The following is a 20899-nucleotide window of genomic DNA, read 5'->3' on the forward strand; positions in this document are numbered from 1 at the left end:
CCTAAATACTTTTTGCACAATTTAAATGTTGCATAAGCCTTTTACGACATCCCTTTTCAGCATTCCTAAAAAATTAACTGCTTTAAAATTACACCCAGTTAAAAATAAAGCCTCCCCGAGATGTTACATCATAATATTTAGAACAAAAATATAAACAAGCACTTTACAACATCAGTCACGTTATTACGGAAGGGTGTAAAAAACTTTTTACAGTCGACGATTAAATGCAAAGAGTTGTACCAACTATGATGTTGTTTGTATTTTTGTTTAGCTTTGTTTTGTATAGGATTTAGAGAAAATGTATTGTGGATGTTGGATGTGATTAAAATATGAAGAAAATTTGGGTCACTTTTGAGATATTGTAGTATTATCCTGTGACACATGGTTCGATCTATACTGATCTTTATTATTGTTTTGTTATTCCTGCTGCGTAAAGTTTAGCTTAGGCATACTACAGATGAGTGACCAATTTATCTATAGAATGACTTATATCTCTGTTCTAATGCGTCTCTTCCATTATTTATAGTATGGTACTATACTTCCGATCGTAAATATAATAATGCATGAAGGTATACCAAAAACCTGGTGCTTTTGCCGTTTATTGAGTAAGTCTTAACAAAAGTACATTTATAGTACATTGTCGACTAGTTCCTACAATACAAAGTACGAACCCGGAAACGAACCCATTTCATTCAAACAGTAGGATAATAAAAGGCTAAACCGCCGACTCATTACTTCAAGATGTTCCCAAACTATCGCCAAGTTGAAAGTTAACAAGAATGTTAGCCGAAGCCGGGGGGCGTGGCTAGTTCACAAAGTTCGGTTTTGTCATTAAACCGAAGGAAATTTTGGGAAACCCCTCAACTTTGTAAAGGTCAACCACTTTGGTATGTTTTTTAATTTGCAAGTGACGTATAAGAAATTGCATAAATTAGTCGTTTAGAAACCTGAATTGGCTTCTTAAAAATGTGCGAAATGTACGCAACCGAATAAGTAAACTAGCCTTGTAGCACACAATATAAGCCCTTCTTCCAACTATGTTAGAGTTGGCTGTCTGCATAGATGCAGATATATACCAGTATTTTTTGTAGTGCAAAACAACGTAAATGAATCATTCTTTTAGAATAAGTTCAACAGTTTCAAAGATATCAAGCAAATATTTTTTAGAATCAATCTATCTATATTTTTGAATACTTTATTTAGCTTATTTCTGTGTCCCACTGCTGAGCAAAAACCTTGCCTTATTTCCAACAACAATCTAACTAAAGATCCAAAAATGACCTGAGAATGTAATATAGTTGTAAATAAATATAATTTGTGAGAGAATTGAAAACAACAAACCGATAGAATGAAGAGAGCGTAATTGTTTGTTCGTGAACAGAAGCCTTTTTCAATTTGCTTCTCAACTAACGATCAACATCGTTTGTAATAACTTGTGTAACTATATTCTAGAAGAAAATGGCTCCATTTTTTATTTGATAGAAGTACAATAACTTGTACAGTTACAAAAACGTATATTTACAATAAGTATCTAGTTTTGTCTTGTTTAAAACAAAAATCTTAAGGTCTTATTTAGCTTTTACAAAGTAATCTTCAAGGTTATCGTAACCTTTGGAATGCACCGTTAAGTTATTATTTTACATAGAAAACTACTTCATTAGCGTATTTAACTTTATTTAATGACATAATATGTTATGTACCTATTTCTGCCACTTCTATGCTAAGTATAGGCCTCCCGACAGAAAAAAAGTTCAGTAAAAAATAAATAGTCTGGTCTCTGCCTACCCCTTTCGAAAAAGGACGTGATTTAATGTAAGTATGTATAAAATTATAACCAGTTTCTTTTTTAATCACGAAATGATTAACATGAAAACATACCATTAAAACGCGACGTATTTCTAACAGCCATTTAACTTCAACACAATATCATTCGAGAGCGTTAAAGCGATATTTTCCGTCAGATGATTAACCATCATCGTTCCGTTTTGCAGAGCAATTTTCATTAAGCCATCATTAAGGGGAAAGTTTTGGAGTATGCCTCTTATCCCCTTGGGTCCCGTGTCGTCCTTGATTAATTTGGGTGGCCCCTACCTCCGATGTAGGGCACTGGAAGAGTTATCAAATGGATTTATACATGACTATTTAGGTAGAAAATATTTTGGAAATGATTACCTACTACATTTAAAAAATCTAGTCTTTTAAAAAGTTCTAGTCATAGAGTTTATGAAAAATCGTTTGTTACTTACACTTACTTAAAAATGTATATGAAATATCTTTTGCTTCCAATTACTTAAAAAAATATAAAGGTCCCTAATATGTTACGGAAGTGCGCGTTATCGCAAAAATATAGATTCCGTAATACACGTCCATTATGTTTGAAATAATCTAAAATATTAGTAATCTAAGAACAAAAACTATCGAATCATGTATCAGTTATTACGCCTTAGAAATCATCCATCATTGTCTGCACAGAATAACAATGCTACATACGTCGCAACGAGAAAAATACTCCAGCGAATTGGTCTCAAAAAATAAATATTCGTCTATTGTTATAAATCCTTCACTGTTCAATATTCGGTAGAATCCGACTAGTTCGATTTCACTATTGTTTCAAGTATCAGGTACCACTTTTGTTCTACGAAATATCGAAATTGGGCCAGAAGCTTACAAAGCTGCTTTCTCAAATCGAGAGCTTTCAGGCTTGTAGGTTTAAAAGTTCGACTCAAAGCTGCGACTGATCAAATTTTTCGGAATTTTTGTGCTGCGCATGGAGTTGATATTAATGGAAGACTTGTAAGTGCACTATGGTAGTGAAATATTAAATGATGACATGTCGATTTAAAGGTAATGAAAATTCTGATTTAATTTTATGGGCTTTTCTTTTCTGTCACAGGGTTGTAATCATAGTCTGTTTAACAATTTTATTTTATATACATTAAGCTGTTGTAGACCTCATTTACCAATAAAATAAGTTTTAACTTTATTTACGAAATTATTATTGAAAATATACATAATATATGTCTGATCGTAATAAGAAAAAAAACTCCATAGAAACCGGCAAACTACTACTACTTGCCTTATATTCCACATTTATAACTAATCAATTACATAAAGGTACTAGGTCTTCATAAAAGTTAGAAGCCATTTCCAGTTGCTCTCGCTCCGAAGGTAAGGAGTGACCTAACCCGAGCTCAAACGAACGCCACGTGACCAGGTCACGTGCGCGAACATTCGTCTCCCACTGTATTTGTGTTACTATTTTGTATTTCTATCCCGCTTTTACTTGTAAGAGAGAAAGAGATGGAGAGATGATGAAGGAGCTATTTTGTGTGGGTTTTCTTTTCGATAAGTGTTTATAGGTAAATGGTCTTCGGAGTCAAGTATTTACTTGTATATTTCTATTCTTCTTACACTGGCCTTATATACAGACTGATTATAACCGGCTTAGTATCGAGAAATTTTATACTAAAATCTATTTAGCGCCTCTACCGGACTCCTTAAAAACTATTTTGGCAGTACATTTTGAATGCCAAATTTTCGATACTCGACAATACCGACTGTATAAAATCGCGCTATTGTTAATGAAATAATATTTTGAATTTGACATATCCATATTTGAAAACCACAAGAAAATCTTGAACACACTATAATTATCTCGTTAATATTCCAACAACATACTCGTAATATAATACACATACGCGCTGAATAGAGCGTTGATTGTGAAGGCGTTTCAGCACTTTAATTAATGCCTTCTATGTTTGTTTACATACAAATACTTTTTGATTATTTTCACACTATACATTTGTATTAGTGATGAACTTTTGTGGAATGTTTATTAAAATTAAACTTTATATTCTTATAAAACCCTGTATTCAGTCTTTGATATTCTGGATTTACTGAAAAACTGTTTTTATTACGTGTAGCGCGATTTTCTACACTCAGAATGTACAATAGTGAACTTAACATCTTAAATTACTTGACGAAGTTGTTCTTTTGACACACTGTAGTTGTAAGTGCTAATAAATATATCAAAACAAGATGTTCGGTTATCTGGGCTTGATAATGATAGCAAATTGATTCCAAAGTACAATAAATTGCAGTTAGCTTGTAAAGTTTGAAGTGATTATTAATTTTTAATTTTAGACTATGCCTACAAATAAATGCCTATAAATAAGTAATTATTGTTGAAACACAGTGAGCCTCTGCTATCAATAATGTAAGCAATCTATATATTTCAAAAACTTCAAGCTGTTTGAACATCTTTAAAGGTATTTTATACGAAAGAAATCAAGAAAACAAAAATCCAAGGTAACAATTAAATACTAAACCAAAACAAACAACAAACTATTAAATCCAATAGCAAATCTATTCCACGACAAAGTTAATAGCGCCACAAGCAGCCGGCGATAATGACTGGCCGGAGTTCGAACCCGTAATACAACCATTGATTGCTTAACGACTGCGATACCATCTGCATCTGTTGTTCTAAGCTTTATAATTGTTTCATTTGTACCCGATGTCGCGATAACAATTGGATTTTAGCTTAATGATTGTGGTGTTAAGAAATTAGACTTGGTTATTTTTGTTTAGTTTCACATACATATGTTAAATCACGATGTTTTTTCTGTAGGTAAAATACATAGTTAGCTTAGCTTGGCTTTAAAAAACATGGAATAATTCAATTAGACATATCGGTAGGTATGTAACATGTAAAGTAGCTCAATTCTTTATTACTATCGACTACCGACAACTGACCTGTCATCGAGAAATGTTGTATAAAAATCTGATCAGCGCTTCTGACGGGTGGAGCAGAAACTTTTTTGGCAGTACATGCTAAATGTCAAAATTTCGATAGCTAGCCGGTTGTCGGTAGTCGATAGTAATAGGGAATCGAGGTACTGAGGGATAAGGTTTACTAAACAATTCCTAGATGTCATTTTAAAAAGTAATTATAACATTTAAAAAAATGTGATTATGCTGTTTTACGTAATTAACATAATGTTCAATTAACTAGAAGCCCACTCAATACTTCTGATACACCTTTACTTTTGCACCGTAATAAGCAAGAAAATAGGTTTTAATTGAGAATATAGATACAATAAATTTAAAAAACGCTATAATACTGACGTGAAAACATTGTGAAGAAGGCTATAAAATATAATATTCAAGGAATCGCTTGAAAAGTTGAAATGCAGTGATCTTTGCAAGTTATTTATAGTGCACATTCCGGCCACTTACCGTCCAACTTTGATAAAGGTCACTAAAGATCATCTATTATTGAAGTATGGCAGCCAATACTTATCGATTAACTTACTTTGTAAAGGATACTTTACACTGTAAAAATTTAGCCTGGGTATTAATCTCGCCTTATTGTATTTATTTCATTTACTATTTAATTCTTGTCCAGGTATTATTCTCGCGTTTTAAACTTTAAAATTAAGGTAATTAAATAATATACGCTTCGCTTTTATCAATCGAAAAATATTCAAAATTCGAGACACTGAGATTTTGACCGACGCGACATGGAAATGGAACCCGAAACCTTGTGATCAGCATTCGTATACAATACCTCCTATACCATAAAAGCAGTAGGTAAGTATTAATTAAGTAATATAAGAGCCCAAGCTATTTAGAATTTTAAATGTCACAACACAAGAAAGTACATTTTCTGTTATTAAGTTTTGCGGTTACGTTCTTTGTATGTTTTTTACTTTCATGTAATTGAACGAATAAATTTTATGAACTAACTTAATTCTTATGAAAAAGAATTAAGTTATACTTTTGTGTATATTTTCTTTAATACGTGGGCCACTACTTATATTTTGAGCCTAACTATGAAAAACGGTAAATATGTGAGTGAAAACTACTTGATCGTGTTCTCGGGTATTCTTATGCATGATCTAGAGAGATTTTTATCCGATCGAAATATTTTTTTAATATTTTTTTTTCTTTCCCGAAGACCCCTCAAAAACAGGGTGTTTAAAAGCATAACCTGTTTCTTGTGCCGATGAAAAATCAAGGTTAATGCTATTTATTCTTGACGTTTTGGAACTAAATAAAGTCATTTGATGTCAAACTGTAGTGTATGACGAGAAACTAATTTATTCGATTATTTTCGTGCACATAACAGCCGGCTGTTTAACAAGATGTGTTAGGGCGGGCATTGTCATTATGGCACTCGACCTGTAGGATTTTGTGGTTTTTCCATATTTTAAACCAGTCTTTCGGTAAACTTTTGATTGTAAATCAATAAGAATGAACCATTCTACATTTTTCTAAAGACATTTTGGGCCGTGACAAAGTTTTTATAAAAAATCAAGGGACTATTTGTTTCGAAGTGCTTCGAGCGCGAAAAGCTTTTTCTGGATTTGGTTCCTCTTAATGCATCCATAAAGTCGATTGACGTTTACTTTTCGGCTCATGCGCATAGATCCTAGAACTGTAGTCTGTCACAATTTGATACATGTATTTTGAAGCAAAACGATAGAATTTTCAAGCATTTGTTCGCACTAATCGGCGCGAGTACCTTTACGAATTCTTGTAGAAAAAGAATTGGCTCATTTAAAAAAAAACTTCTAAACGGAAATGTTCTCTCCAAATATTTTATTTCTAAGAGTGGAAATAATGTATAGGATTGTATCGATCTATTAATGTGTAAGGAAACGAAAATGCATAATTAATTTTCGCACAGCATTGATTTTTCCGGACACAACTGGTGACCTTGGACGACCTTCAGGAATTTCATTGGTGAGGGAAAAATAATCATGATAGAACTCTACATATTAGCGTTTTAAATTTTGAAAAGATTGGACTTTATCACCAAAATAATAAATAAGTCGATATAGACATGACTGTTTCTATAAGTCACGTCGAAAGTCGTAAAAAATATTTGCACGAAAATGTTAATATCCTAATACCATTTTCCCGCACACTTACAATTTTCGATCGACGATATTGAAAATATTTTCAGCGTAGATTTCAAAACTTTCTTAGGAATGTAGTAGTCAAAAAGGTCAAACTTTACGATGAAAAAACCAAATGGGATCTAAAACAATCAGATTCGTCAAGGCTCAAAATATAAGTAGTGACCTAAGTATATACAACAAGAATACTCCTGTTGTACAATTTTCTAACTATCTGTCTGCTAAGTTTGACATTTAAAATGTACTGCCAAAATAGTTCTGACGACGCCCGTTAGAGGCGCTGATCAGATTTTTATGCTAAATATTTCGAATTCACACAAATCTATTGTACACTCCCTTTAACAGATAAAGTGAGTGACATGAAAAGACTCGTGGGTCATGGAATGGTTTAATAACACGGTACTCGCGTAGACAGTTGACCTTATGTCTTACACTAAATACGTAATCGATGAGGCGTTGAATTAATTCAACTGTTATGTGATTGGTGTGGTATAGAGAAGAGTTTTTGAAATACTTTCGGCTGTATGGTTTGATGAAATTAAAGAAAAGTCTAGTCGCTGTTAAAGTACAATAATACTCGATGAAGAAAATATGATTATCATTACTAACTATAGGTTAACAAACACTTAGTGAAAATTGTGTTTTCAATTAAATACACAAAACATACTTTAGGAAGTTTTTTGCAAAACAAGGATAATTTCAAACTTCATACTCGAGAACTTAATGTAAGAACTATACCATGGTTTAATAGGAAAATTTATCCTTCAATATACAGTACTTGGCAACCTATATCATAGTTTTACGTAATAATTATACGTCAGACTATTATATATTACATTTGCATACGTATTTATAACAATTATGGAGACAAATACACGCGTCCTTCGGTGGCGAGCAACAAAATTTTAATCGCACATGATAAACATCACAATATAACACAGATTCCGACCTAAAATTCCTTGCAAATTGAATTATTTATCAAACGAGCAGATATTAAAACGATTTTATAGTCTATAAAGTCGGGAATTATTATTTTAATGTTGATGGCGTCGATAAATCCTTGGTAATAGCCCGGACACAATGTTGTGTACGGTCTTAAGGTAACCGATCAATGAATGGTCTATTACAAATGTGCTTCAAGTAAACGGTGGTTAGGATATAAGAAAAAAATATAAGTGAGAAAGATTAGATATGAAAATGTTCATTTTACAATACCACTGCATACGTTGCGATATGTCTAAGCTGCGTTGAATTGTTAGTATAGTTTGTACACTAGCTGATATATGTAGCTTTGCTTACTAGACCAAACGTAATAACAGAGTGTGGAAATAATGATTGTAATTATTTTTGTGTCGGTTATCACTAGCGCATTTAAATAAACAACATCTTCATGATTTTTCATAAAAAAATTATAATATAGGTGAGTTCACAAATGATTACTTATAACTTTTGATTATTCACTTAAAAAGTATTTTTTAAATGTTTTTTATCGTCTCTTTGAAACTGCTTAGCATAATGGTAGCAAAATTGCCATTACACATTAAATATTTTCTTAATGTCCAAGACAGTCAAAATGATATCCACATAATATTGCATCGTACGTAAAACGAACGCGATGCGATCTTCAACAGACATTACGCGGCCCGTTCAATGCATATATTATGAATTTAATAGTCATCACGCCATGTAATAATGCTTTATTCGAGCTACGCCAGCCTTTACCAGCCATTACATTGTATAATATTGATGTAAAGCTTTCCAAGCGTTTCAATGTCTCGATAGACCATTAAACTCGTTCACAATGTAAAAACTAGAAGGCTTTGTTGAGAAATATTGAAAATACGCCTAAGAAATACTGAATTTGACTAATGCAAGCGTGGCTTACAAAACAAAAATATCTAAAAGTTTTCAAACATTCCAGTCTCCAATAAAGTCCCATTTTACGTCGTACAAAATGTTTCTTGCAGTTTCACAAAAAGTGTCCGTCAAACCAAACAATTGTGAATAAAAAAATTCAAAGCCATTCTTAAGAAACTCCGACGTCGAACCGTTACAGAAAAACGTAACACAATGATGGAAACTTGCAAAAACTGCTCTCTCTTAAGCGTCGTGTCGTGAGTTGCACGAATAACTCAGAAATTAGACATCGAGAGGTGTACCGACTCGAATTAATGCGAGAACGAATAGTCGAATAATCGAATAAGCAGCCCAAACGCATTCCGATTTTTCGTTTGCTGTGCGAAAATTAATAAAGCATAGTTGCAGCTATCGGTTCAAAATTAATAAATGAGTGAAAAATTTTGTATAATCAAATGAAGTCGAGTGAGATTGGAATGCTTTTATTAATTAATTTCATTGCGAGAGCAAACAAAATATTCTCGGTAATTTCATTAATTCAAGCTAAATATTTGTCTATCAACCGTTCCATATTTATTTACTGTAGTAAACAAATGTATGCTTCTATAATTTATTAAGTAAGAATGTATTTACTCGGATAAAAATCGCCTAACGATCCAATAAAGTTGTCCGACATTCCGAGGCACATCACTAGCGCCGACAGCTTGCACGTTTCGTGAGACGCAACCATCAGAGGGAGATTCCCACTTATAATTTATTAACAGGTCATAAGTGCTAAAATGTGTACATTCATAAGTCCAGAGGTACGTGTGTTGGCTCCTCGTATAAATAATTCAACGTATCTGGGTGCTCATGTCTACAGCCATTCGATGCTCTGTCTTTCACTTTTTCTTTTTTCTTCCACGAGGAGAAATAATTGAGGAAACTGTTAGGATACTTCGGTACGATGTATTGATGAATTTTTGAAGAGTTCGCTCTTTTGTTTTCGAAGACAAGAAAGATTATTTGAGAAGCAATTTATTACGTGATTATGTATATTATGATGATGCCGGTGTATCATATATTAGGTAGATTTTATTTTCAGTAAAATTAAGTTAATGGTTGAAAAACAATTTAAATAGGCCCAAAGATTAAACGAACGAAAATAGTCTGAATAGCGGTAAACCTCAACTAATCCTCTAAATTAATTTCGCCTAAATTTTGTTTACATGTAATAAACGGTGGCACTACCCACTCAAATAAAAAGTTTCAGGGCTTACGTCCCAAAAACGTTGAACTAAAAACCATTAAGAACCCTGCCAAATTGAATTGGTACGGAACCTTTCCTTGCTAAGCTATTTATGAATGGATAACAACCGGTCGGGTTGGCAGGCTGGCCCCTCCCGGATAAAATTATAATTGGGATATAATATGCGGAATATGGGACCCAAAGGATTTTGTACGCGACAGCTATATATTTTTACGGGTCAATCATTTTGTCTTGCCAAAGGCTATGCGACAAATAGTATGGAAATGCTAACTAGCCTTAAGGAAAAATGTACCTACTTAAAAAGTTTAGTTCATATAAAAATTGCGAAAGCTTTTGTTACAAACTCATCTACGTAATTTAAAATTCAGCGCAAAAAGTATTTCCTCAATTTCACAACGTAACACAAAATCATGACTGTTTGATAAAAGTTTGAAATTCAATCAATCACTGATAGGCCGAATCTGAAAGCATGACAAAAGGGAACCGGGACCTCGTCCGTCCCTAGGGGCGGACTTGAGATGCATTTGGAAACAAACAACACATTCGGAAAGTCTCAGTGCAAACTTTTATATTTCAAGTTCGGTAGTCTCTCAGTTTCGACAGGGTTATTTTGTCGATGGCCACCTCCAAAGTTTCCCGCAAAAGCGTCAACATTTGGTGTCACTTTTCCTTCGGAAGTTACTTTAAAATATTTACGACTCAAACTTTGGCTGTACAAGAAAAATTCGCCGAGTCGTATGGCGAATTTATAGTTTGCCGATGGAGTGCGGAAGTTTCGCATTAGAGTATAATCTATCTTTGCTCTCTTATTTTTGTCGTTGCGGATTTATTTGTGTTTAAAAGTGCGCTGATGTAAGATTTCGGGAAGTTCATTCGCTTGTTTTGTTTTATGGAGATCCGATGCCGAACTCTCGAGTTTGTTATGGACTTGCTAAATCTTGCAAAAAATCCGTCAACTTTTACGTACTGGTGAAATTTTTTGATAAATGAACGTCGTAATATTCTGTTACGCGATACTGAGAAAATGTGAGGCTTGCGTAATTTCAGAAATATGTTCTTTTAGGCATGTTTCATTACGTTGACTTTATTTATATACCTTTAATAATAAATTATCAACGAGTAGACAACAAAGCTAATTAGAAAATAGCATGTTCAGGACAGGATAGGCTCAAGTTATGAGCGACGAGCAACAACTTAGATTTTATAAGTTTATAGATATTAGAAAACTAAAGTTTAGTCACATTTTAGAAGCCATTACAGTAGAGTCAATGATAAAAAATATATTGACACTCACATAACAAGTAGTACTTAGAATAAACACTCATAAATTCAGATTACCTGGACGACTTAATCATCTTCGGCACTTCCAAAAAAGATGCCAGTGTAAAATCACAAGGGAAAATCAATCGGTATTAAAACCGTCGGAATCTCATTACTTCCGGTGTTGCGCAGGCGATTTATCACCGTCATTGCGACACTCTCTCCGGCTGACAGTCAACACGGCCCGTAGATAATAAAACACGCCACGAACATAACTATCTATCAAGGTTTTATTTACGAAACTCCTTTATAAACATTGTCGAGGTGAGAATACAGAATTTTGTGAAGTAAATAGCTTGGTAAATGAGTAATGGTTGTGTTTTGGACCGTAATTGTTATTGAGATTGGAATTTGAATTTGAGGTTTACCTTTCAGCTAAAGTGTCGTTGCTCGTTCGACTTTTTTCGTCTACGAAGTTTTGCAAGTATTTTATAAGCATAACTTAGATTACACTTGATTTACATTCAAAGTTATGCAAAACAATGTTAAGGTAATTATTTCTCGATAGATCGAAGTTTTAAAATTGAGGTTTTGTCTAAAAAATACCCGTAAAAAAAGTTTAAATTAATATGAGTTACATTACAACTTTTGTCAAGGTTTTGAGTTATTATTATGAGAATCACGAATATAAAATTTTCATTTAAGTTGCGGCTTTCGTAACATTAGTATTCATCAAGTTAAGTTTCAATTTTGAAACTAATGCATAAAAAGTGATAACAGTCTTTGGGCTGGATGTATATTTTATTACATATTAACGTCTCTTAGAAAATATGTCTAGAACGAAATGTATGGCCTTAGTAAAACATTAGCGAAGATGGATCTGCAGCATCTATCATTTTTAGATCCAAAAATTTATTACGTGCCTATTTAATTTAACTTTATTAAATTATTTTTATCTTGGTATAATTTTTAAGCCATTGAGTATTATGTATGAAAACCACGATAGTTTAAAAACATCACAAATACATGCCAATGTAATATCTATGGAGCTATACTTTATAGTTAATATATAAATGATTCAAAATATAATAAAAGATAAAGATAATAGATAGAATAAAAAAGATAATAGATAAATGATTAAAAAATAATGAAGAACTGATATTTTGAGGACGGCAGAATACTACTTACACCGAAATCGAATTAGGTCTCCTCCCCAGCTAAAAAAGTGCTCATTTCAATTTAATAGATTACCATACCCATAAATTAAAAAGGCAGTTAAAGACATTATTCAAGTTTATACCTTTGCTATCATTTACATTATAGGACTTTAAGAGGCAATAAATTGAATACTTACATAGCTGATCGTAATGAGGCAGAGATTCATAGAGTGTTGTTTAACGAGTGCTGACACGCGAACGGACAAAATATAGTTGTCGTTATAATACAGTTTGTAGGGAACGCACTCCATATTTTATTCAGAGCATTTCCTTGTTCCTTTTAGGGTGGCGTTGTATTAGGCATATAAGAACAATTATTTTATATGAACTAGATACATTTGTTTATTTATTTTGTTTTCACAGTGTAAGTTTAAGCATTTGCATAATTTTTGATCGTTAGAAAAATAATTAATGGAAATTTTTAAAGGAAATTTGGGAGAAATGCTTAAGTAATTGTACTGATCAAATGGGATCAAATGACAAAATAATAATTAAAGGATATTCATTGAACAAAATTCATTTCTAAATTACATTATCATAGCTAAAGTATAAATGTATTAACTAGTCAGTCAGTACGTCTGATATAATAAGCCACAAACAGTAAGCCTAGTTAGAAAATCTCCATAATAAAATAAGCATGAAGTAACATGGTTTCGGTGGTGTGTTATAGGCACTAACGATGGAATTAATATTTAATGAACGTGTTCGGGCTTAGTCGTTCGACGTGATTTTTAAATTGGTATGTTAATCATTTTGTTAGTAATAACGTTGTTTGTTAGGTAAAGGTGTTTTATATTTTGTAGTTAATGGATACATTTTTCTTTATTTTCTTCGAAATTTGGAGTGTATTCGAAGTGTGAAGTATTTCAAAATATAAAATGCTTAAGCAAATTTAGTAGTGGTCAAGTTTACTGCGTATAATGTAAATGAAAATGTATTTTATTTTAGTAAATTTTGAGTAAATTGTTTAGGCAGAAAATATTATTACATAGAAGTAATTTACAAACAAAAATGTTCAATCTATAATTTTATTTCAGCAAAACAGAAAGGTAAATCTGAATCGGGCAATCCAACTAAAAATATAATTTAGATGGAAAATCGTATGAGCATAACAAATATTCCCGATGTGGAATTAAATCAAATCATTCAACAAAATGATTGATCACACACACACAAATTTGTGTGCGCTTTGGCGGGAACTTCAAAGTGAATTTTGATTGATTATGTGTTACATTTTTAATGGGTATTTCAAAAATCGTGGTGCGACCCCTTGATTTGTTGGGGGTGAACGTAAATATGGGTTTTAAGGTTGAAATACTGATTTGTTTTTCGAAAAATCACAGGTTATTTACCTGTGTTTTTCACTCAGATATTATTTGATACAGTTATGGAATATTGTGCATCATTCGTGGATTTATGATGGCTGGATCGGGATCCGACGTCCATTTTACTACATATTATATGGATAAATTCAACGATCTAAAGTAAAAGAAAAAAGAAAGAATTACTTTTTGAAACTATTGTAATGTAACATTACATTATTGAACAATTTACATTAATACCAGTATTCTCATTATTCTCTCTCCTCTTCCTGAATTTAAAACACAAAGGAAATACCCAAAAGATTTTCCGTACACAAAATCACTTGGCGCCAATCTGCTCATACTATTATCATTAAGACGGCACAGGGCTGAATTTAAATAACTATTTAACGGGGCAATAATGGCGGGGGCACGTACGTGCAGCAGATGTTAATTGCTTGCAACGTTTAATAGGCACGGTTGGTTGAGTCCGGCCCTGGCGTCGGCCTGGTTAGGTCATGACCACACTAATGGTATAGTTGACGCGATTTTACGACTGAATGTCTTTAATGTGGAGGTCGTTCTAGATTTGATTGTCTGGACTGTGACGTCATTGTTTTCTGTTAACGCTTACTATGTATTGTAAGGTTATTGTAACTTCCATTAATTTCTGTACTGTCAATTGTAATGTTTTCAAATGTGGCATAAAATGTAAGAAACAATCAGTACAAATTCCACTTGTTAAGTTAACCAATATTTTTTCTCGGTGGTAAAACGGTCCATAAATCTTTTACCACTAAATAAAAGTGAACGCAATAATCTCCTGTCTTACTCTTTAGGGAAATACAAAACAAAAATCTCAAGTTTTTACGATTTAAAGTTTTCGTATTCAAGATGAAACATCTCCACACCTCGTAAAACAAGAAAAAGTAATACTACCGACTTGTAAGTAATAAAAGAGCCACGATTAAAACCCTCCAATCGACGCTGACCTTAATTTTAAGGCCTCTTCAAACGCACCAGCCTTCCGAATGGAAACCGCACTGATTCCACAGTGTCCGTATACATTCATCTCTTTCCAACCACTGAGGTTTGTATATCTCTGTCCCTTACTTTCATGAGTGCATTCATTTGAAATATATTTCGGTTTGTGAGCGTCGGTTTTGCAAAGATTTGAGTCTCATATTAATCATGTTTCACTTTGTGTTTAGAGTGTTAGAGCGATTGAAGTGGAAAATGAAAAACGAAGAAAAGATCCTTTTTGAGGATACTGAATACCTTTTTCGAGAATTTTGAGGGACACTGTCCTGTGTCACTTAAAATTGTCTTGTTTTACTGTAGTAATAAGTTTAAAGTATGGCTTACGTTAAAGATAATTGAACTAGAGTATATTTAACTAATTGCAGAGTCTCTTACCTCAACTAAGTGATAGACTCGAGCTTTTCTCTTATTTTTGAAAGAATAGAACAGTAATACGTTACTACAGGAAAGGTATTACAGTTGGAGCAAATTTTTAGTAACCTATTACAGTTATTTGCTTCCAAACGTGGGACGGTTTAGGCCTTGAGTCCACTACGCTCGTCTCCATACCCTTAAGGAAAGTGTTAAAGAACTTTCAGGCATGCTAAGTTTCATCACGATCATTTCCTTCACCAAACAACCAAACAATGATACACATGTTTTTAATAAAGAATCAAAAATAATTTAACTCACCTAATCTGGAATAATTAATTATGATTCAGTAATTTTACAACACTATAAAATCCGTAACAATTCACATAACACTCAAAAAATTTCCGTTAACCGTTATTTCTAACACTTCCTACAACTCAATTAAACACTACCGAAATACGAACTACCCTCATTTGAAGGCATTTCGTTTGCGTGCGGTATTAAACTTAATACTAATGAAAGTCGACATCAATTAGTTGTATTTGTTGTCGAGCAATTCACATGAACATATTACGTAAATTAAATTTTCGATACGAATCAAAAGTAGTGTTGATTAAGTAATTTAGTGGTTAAATTCTAGCAATTTAATTTTTAGATAGACGAAAGTATAAATAATTATTTCATATTTTTCTGCGTGTCCGTGTTTACGGTTTGCGAGCAACAATAAGGGTATAATGTATTTATTGAGTAAAAATTTATAGAAGAAGCATAGTTATACCATCGTTTTTAAAACGAATAATTAAGTTTGTAATGAAATAAATGGCTTAAATACTCTACGCCAAGCGATATATAAAAATAAAGACGATCTTTCTAGGAAATTGTTAAAAATTTTACTATCTTTGATTAACATCCAAGCTTTTTATCTTAAAAATATTCGGTTCACAATACAGCAATAGAGATTACAAACCCCAATACTACACAAGACAGATCGAAGTATATCCATCAAAACATACTTCCATTAGTAAATAATTAGTTTCAATACTCTACCGAGTTAACACATAATTCGGTACGTGACCACATCACTATCTATCCGAGTATCCGAGTATTCGAGTATGTCACAGCAATCGATAACATCCAACTTTGAATCACTCAAGCCAGTATAACTCATTCTGTATTTAAGTTCAATAATTTCCTTAGGGATTTAGCCGTATTTGACGATGGCCACCAACTGTGAATTATTAACCCTGCCGAAGCTCTTTGGGTCATTTCGACCCCGAAATTAAATTACATGAGTTGTAATTCGGATATTAAGTGACTTGTTATTATTTTGTTGGTTGTTTATCGTTTTGTGCAGTTGTTTATGATTTTCAAGTACCTAAGTCAAGAAATATTAAGAATTAGAAATTAATATGCTTTTACTTTTTATGAAAACTTTCAAATTTTGTAGCTCTTTTACTAATCCTTATTTCTTATATTACGAACGAATATAATAGATGCTCATTAGTGCATTGTAAAAATGTATTAAAATAATATTCAGTCGTTTATTTTCCGGAATATTAAACTGCAAGTCAAATCAACACGCAATTTGCACTTCTAACTTCTCCATACTTTAATAATTCCAAAAACACGGAAAAGAACGACGAATTGAATAACAACATCGTATTGCGTAAAGGAGCCGTCAATTTGTGCCCTAATTGTCCTCGGAAAATGTACGGACATTACGTCCATACATTTTTAACGGCGACGACCGCCCGGCGTCAGTGTCCCTGCCATTCATTTTGACATGCCAAATAATAATTTCATGACATAATAAGGCCCCTTCAAATGTTAAGTGAATCGAATTTGGAGATTTCCTAAAATTGATTTTTGAGTCGAGCATGACCCGGTATTTTAGGGTTGGGTTGTAAATGTATTTTTGTTTTGAACGTAAATCTATCTTTGTAGTCACATGTTGGAAATATTTTATTTGTTTTAGGAATAAAGATACAGAAAAATCGTTGCGAGCAGCGTTATTTTATTGGTCACTAGCTGACCCGCGCAACTTCGCTTGCGTCACATAAGAGAAACATAATTTTCCTCGTTTTTGTAACATTTTTCACTGGTACTCTGCTCCTATTGGTCGTAGCGTGATGATATATAGCCTATAGCCTTCCTCAATAAATGGGCTATCTAACACTGAAAGAATTTTTCAAATCGGACCAGTAGTTCCTGAGATTAGCGCGTTCAAACAAACAAACAAACAAACTCTTCAGCTTTATAATATTAGTATAGATTTCAACTAAAAGTTCACTATTTATCTGTTTTTAACATTTATTTTGCTCAAATTGAATAATGAAAAAAAAATCTGTGCTTGCGAATACAACACGTACAAAATATACATACAGTATATCAATAGAGAATACACACCGACATGATCGAGTAAGGAAACCACTGAATCGAGTAAGTAATAAGTTTCATTATAGCCTGAGGCTCGATCGTTAATCTCACCGTGCTATATCAATGTGTAGAGGCGTTGAAATTGAATCAATTGTAGTTTGTTCTATCTGCAAGTATCTTAAGTAGTTTGAGTTTTAATATAAGATATTTTTAATGGTTTACTTCATATTAAAACTCGTGACTATGTAACTAAAACAGTTTACTGCCGATTATATTATTATTAAACCAAAGTAAAAATGCCGATTTAACAAAATATCGACTCAAAATGAATAGTGAACCTCGCAATTATAATGTGTGACTTAAACTATGGCACTTGATATTAAAACTTTCCGTAAGAATTCTGGTAATATGTCGCTGAAAAATTTATTATATAATAGAGAAGAGTTGTGCTAGGAGCCAGCTACATAAATACATAGTTTTTAAAATATTTTACCTTCTTTATATCTTAGTAATATTATACATATTCTTATTTTAGTTCAATATATAACAAGTAGGTCAAGAGAGTCTTAAAAGATTTTTCCTTTAAAAGCTGTACAAAACCCTGTAACGAGAATTTCCGAGTCCATAAATGAATAAATGGTGTATTAATAAGCAGTACTAGTTAACAGGATGTTTCATTAAAAAGCAAACAAGCCATTTAAACGGAAAGAGGATTACTGAACTCGATAATGGCAAAGTCGCGATCAAAAAGCTCACTTCATAAATGATGAGTTCGTATTTCATAAAGTTAATCATGCTCGGGAACGGATCCCGTCATGATACGACTCAGTGTCGACTCGAGGTAAGAGCGTTTGAGGGTTAAAAACTTGAAGGAGTTTTGTTACTGTAATAGTAAACGTCATTATTTTAAATAACTCGCGTTACCTACAAAGGTTGTAGTCATAGTTAGACTTTCAATTTATTTGCATTGTAAAAGAAAATAGTTTTGGAATCTTTTGAAATATAAATCTCATGAAACTTTTGTATTAGTTTAAAATTATAAAGTTATATTTCGGACAGCTAATTGTGATGCTGGCTTTGATTTAAACATAGTCTAAATTATTTTAAAGATAGTGTACAAAGAGACTACTCATTTGTGGTAATTACATAATATTTTACATTAAAAATACTAATAATTCGAGTTTATAATTGAGTAATTATTGAAATATGTATTTCGGACGAAAAACATTTTAACAAAATTATTAAACCATCGGTGCATGACGGGCGTCATTCCGTCCACTAGGGAACGCTTTCACATGATAGGCGTGACGATTTCGTAAAGTATCAATTACGTTTATTGTATTATTTAACATTGACCCAATTTTGTCAGGTCAATTAAAGTATGTAATTTTTACTTCCTGGTATAGTTTTGGTTATATTTTTCTGTTTAAATACCGTACGAATAAAAGTTGCTTTTAAATATTTGTAAGTTTTAGTTGGTGGTGTTTGCTACGAGCCTATCTCTGGATCTGGAGTCGTAGCTACAGTTTGAATTGTATGTGATTAAAACTAAAAAATATATGCTAATACCTTACAGTTCGGTTGTATTAGTATCTTTATTATGCGATACCCATCTATTTTTCAATGCAGTAATCATAAAATCTCTATAAAAACCGAAGATAATGACCTACGATTGGTGTTTATTTTGTGTGTGATAAATTGTATTGTAGTGTTTAATAGTGATCAATAACTGGAGCGATGCACCTAGTTCAAATAATTTGTTTCTCCATTTCCTAATTGTCGTATAATATCAATTTTCGCATCTATTACCTACATTTTCGTGTCTTAAATCTACACCTACACAGTGGAGTGGAGTATCTTAAATCTATAGGTCATAATAAATGTATTACAACAACTTAATAAAAATAAATATATATCTACGTAACTAGCAAATACGTCACAATAACAAAATGAAAGTTACCTCCTCTGTTCTCACTGTCCGCCGGTTTCACCTGTATTGCACGGTTCATCTGAAAAAGAAAACAATACGTTAGTTAGATAAAAATTAATTGATATAAGATACAAAGATAGATTACATTTCATAATTGCACTACAAAATATGGAATAATTATGTCACAATGACTACAGCCCGGTTTAGAAAAAAAAGCTCAATAAAGATGCAGAGCATCATATCTTCGAAAAAGTGAGTCCAAATTTAGGTTGGATGCTCATAACGAGTCGGTAGCCGTTCATACCAGATGTTACTTTTGTTAAGGTAACCGGTAACTGTATTTTTGATTTATCATACAATTTAAAGCATTATGTGTTCAAAAAATTTAGTCTAAATTTGAGTTTAATGCTAAGAACGCGTCACCAGTCCATACCAGATGCAGGTATCGTTTGAGCAAGCATCTGTCTAACATTCTGTATATTTGATCATCATAAAAATTACATCACGATAAATCAAATGCATTACTAGTATAAAAACTCTTGATAACTAATGATTACAATTATCGTCTAACGCCTAACTATAATCTAAACACAATTTGAACCCTTCACAATCAATAACATTAGCACCAACAATAGTAATAGTTAGCGTTAATTCCGTCACAGTCACCGTCCGTGTTTTATGCCAATAAATGTTAATTTGCCATAATTTATTCTAAAATAAACGAGCCTGTTGACGCGTTCGCATAATTAACTGGATACTGGATGCAGGCTTACTTAATTGCATTGGATTATGCGTGATGGCTTTGAAATTACATTATTTTGGTACTTTTTTGGGTAAATGATTAGAATTTTATGTTTTCTGTTTTATAACCAGTGAGTATTGCACTCACAAAATTACTTTGTACTATTTTTGAAAAGGTTTAGGTATAGGGATGGTTTTAGACATAGTCCGATGTTGAAAGCAGTCAAAATAAATTTCGTATTTGGCCCGCAATTGTTAGGTTAGGAATAAGTTTATGATATCACTTTTAAAGTTTAATATAGAGACACACAATTTGTAATATTCCTTTTATCGTATGGTTAATTCGTAATAATAGTTAAGTACCTAAACATCATACCTAATAATACATATCTAAGAACCAAAAAAGCTTGCATTAAACTTGTGTAGCATCACATAATACTTAATACAAACCAAGTATTTAACAGAATGAAACTGACAATTGAAACACCTTTCAATAATAGTAACAAAAATAGACTAGAACATATAACTATCTATCTTTACATTTTTCAACTACAGCCATTAATTCTATTGCTAGGCGAAGTGATAATTCCACAGCCACCCTCGGGGAGCCGTGAGTTGTGACGGTATGCTACTGTTCGGTTTAGTTTTACACA

The 20899-nt window shown here is 32.5% G+C and overlaps 1 protein-coding gene across 7 annotated transcripts in view; it reads right to left on the minus strand.

Moving 5' to 3' along the window:
* bru3 (CUGBP Elav-like family member bruno 3) overlaps window positions 1–20899 on the minus strand; it is a 797460-nt gene that overhangs the window by 163218 nt on the left and 613343 nt on the right. For all 7 annotated transcript variants that reach the window (XR_012959607.1, XR_012959609.1, XR_012959611.1 and 4 more), the window contains one exon: window positions 19536–19584. Coding sequence is in view for 2 of the 7 variants with exons in the window: in XM_076118110.1 (XP_075974225.1) it covers window positions 19536–19584 (49 nt within the window). In the remaining 5 variants the exon portion in view is untranslated. The remainder of the gene's footprint in view (window positions 1–19535; window positions 19585–20899) is intronic.

This window comes from Anticarsia gemmatalis, chromosome 9, assembly GCF_050436995.1.
Source record: "Anticarsia gemmatalis isolate Benzon Research Colony breed Stoneville strain chromosome 9, ilAntGemm2 primary, whole genome shotgun sequence".
NCBI classification, from domain to species: Eukaryota; Metazoa; Arthropoda; class Insecta; order Lepidoptera; family Erebidae; genus Anticarsia; species Anticarsia gemmatalis.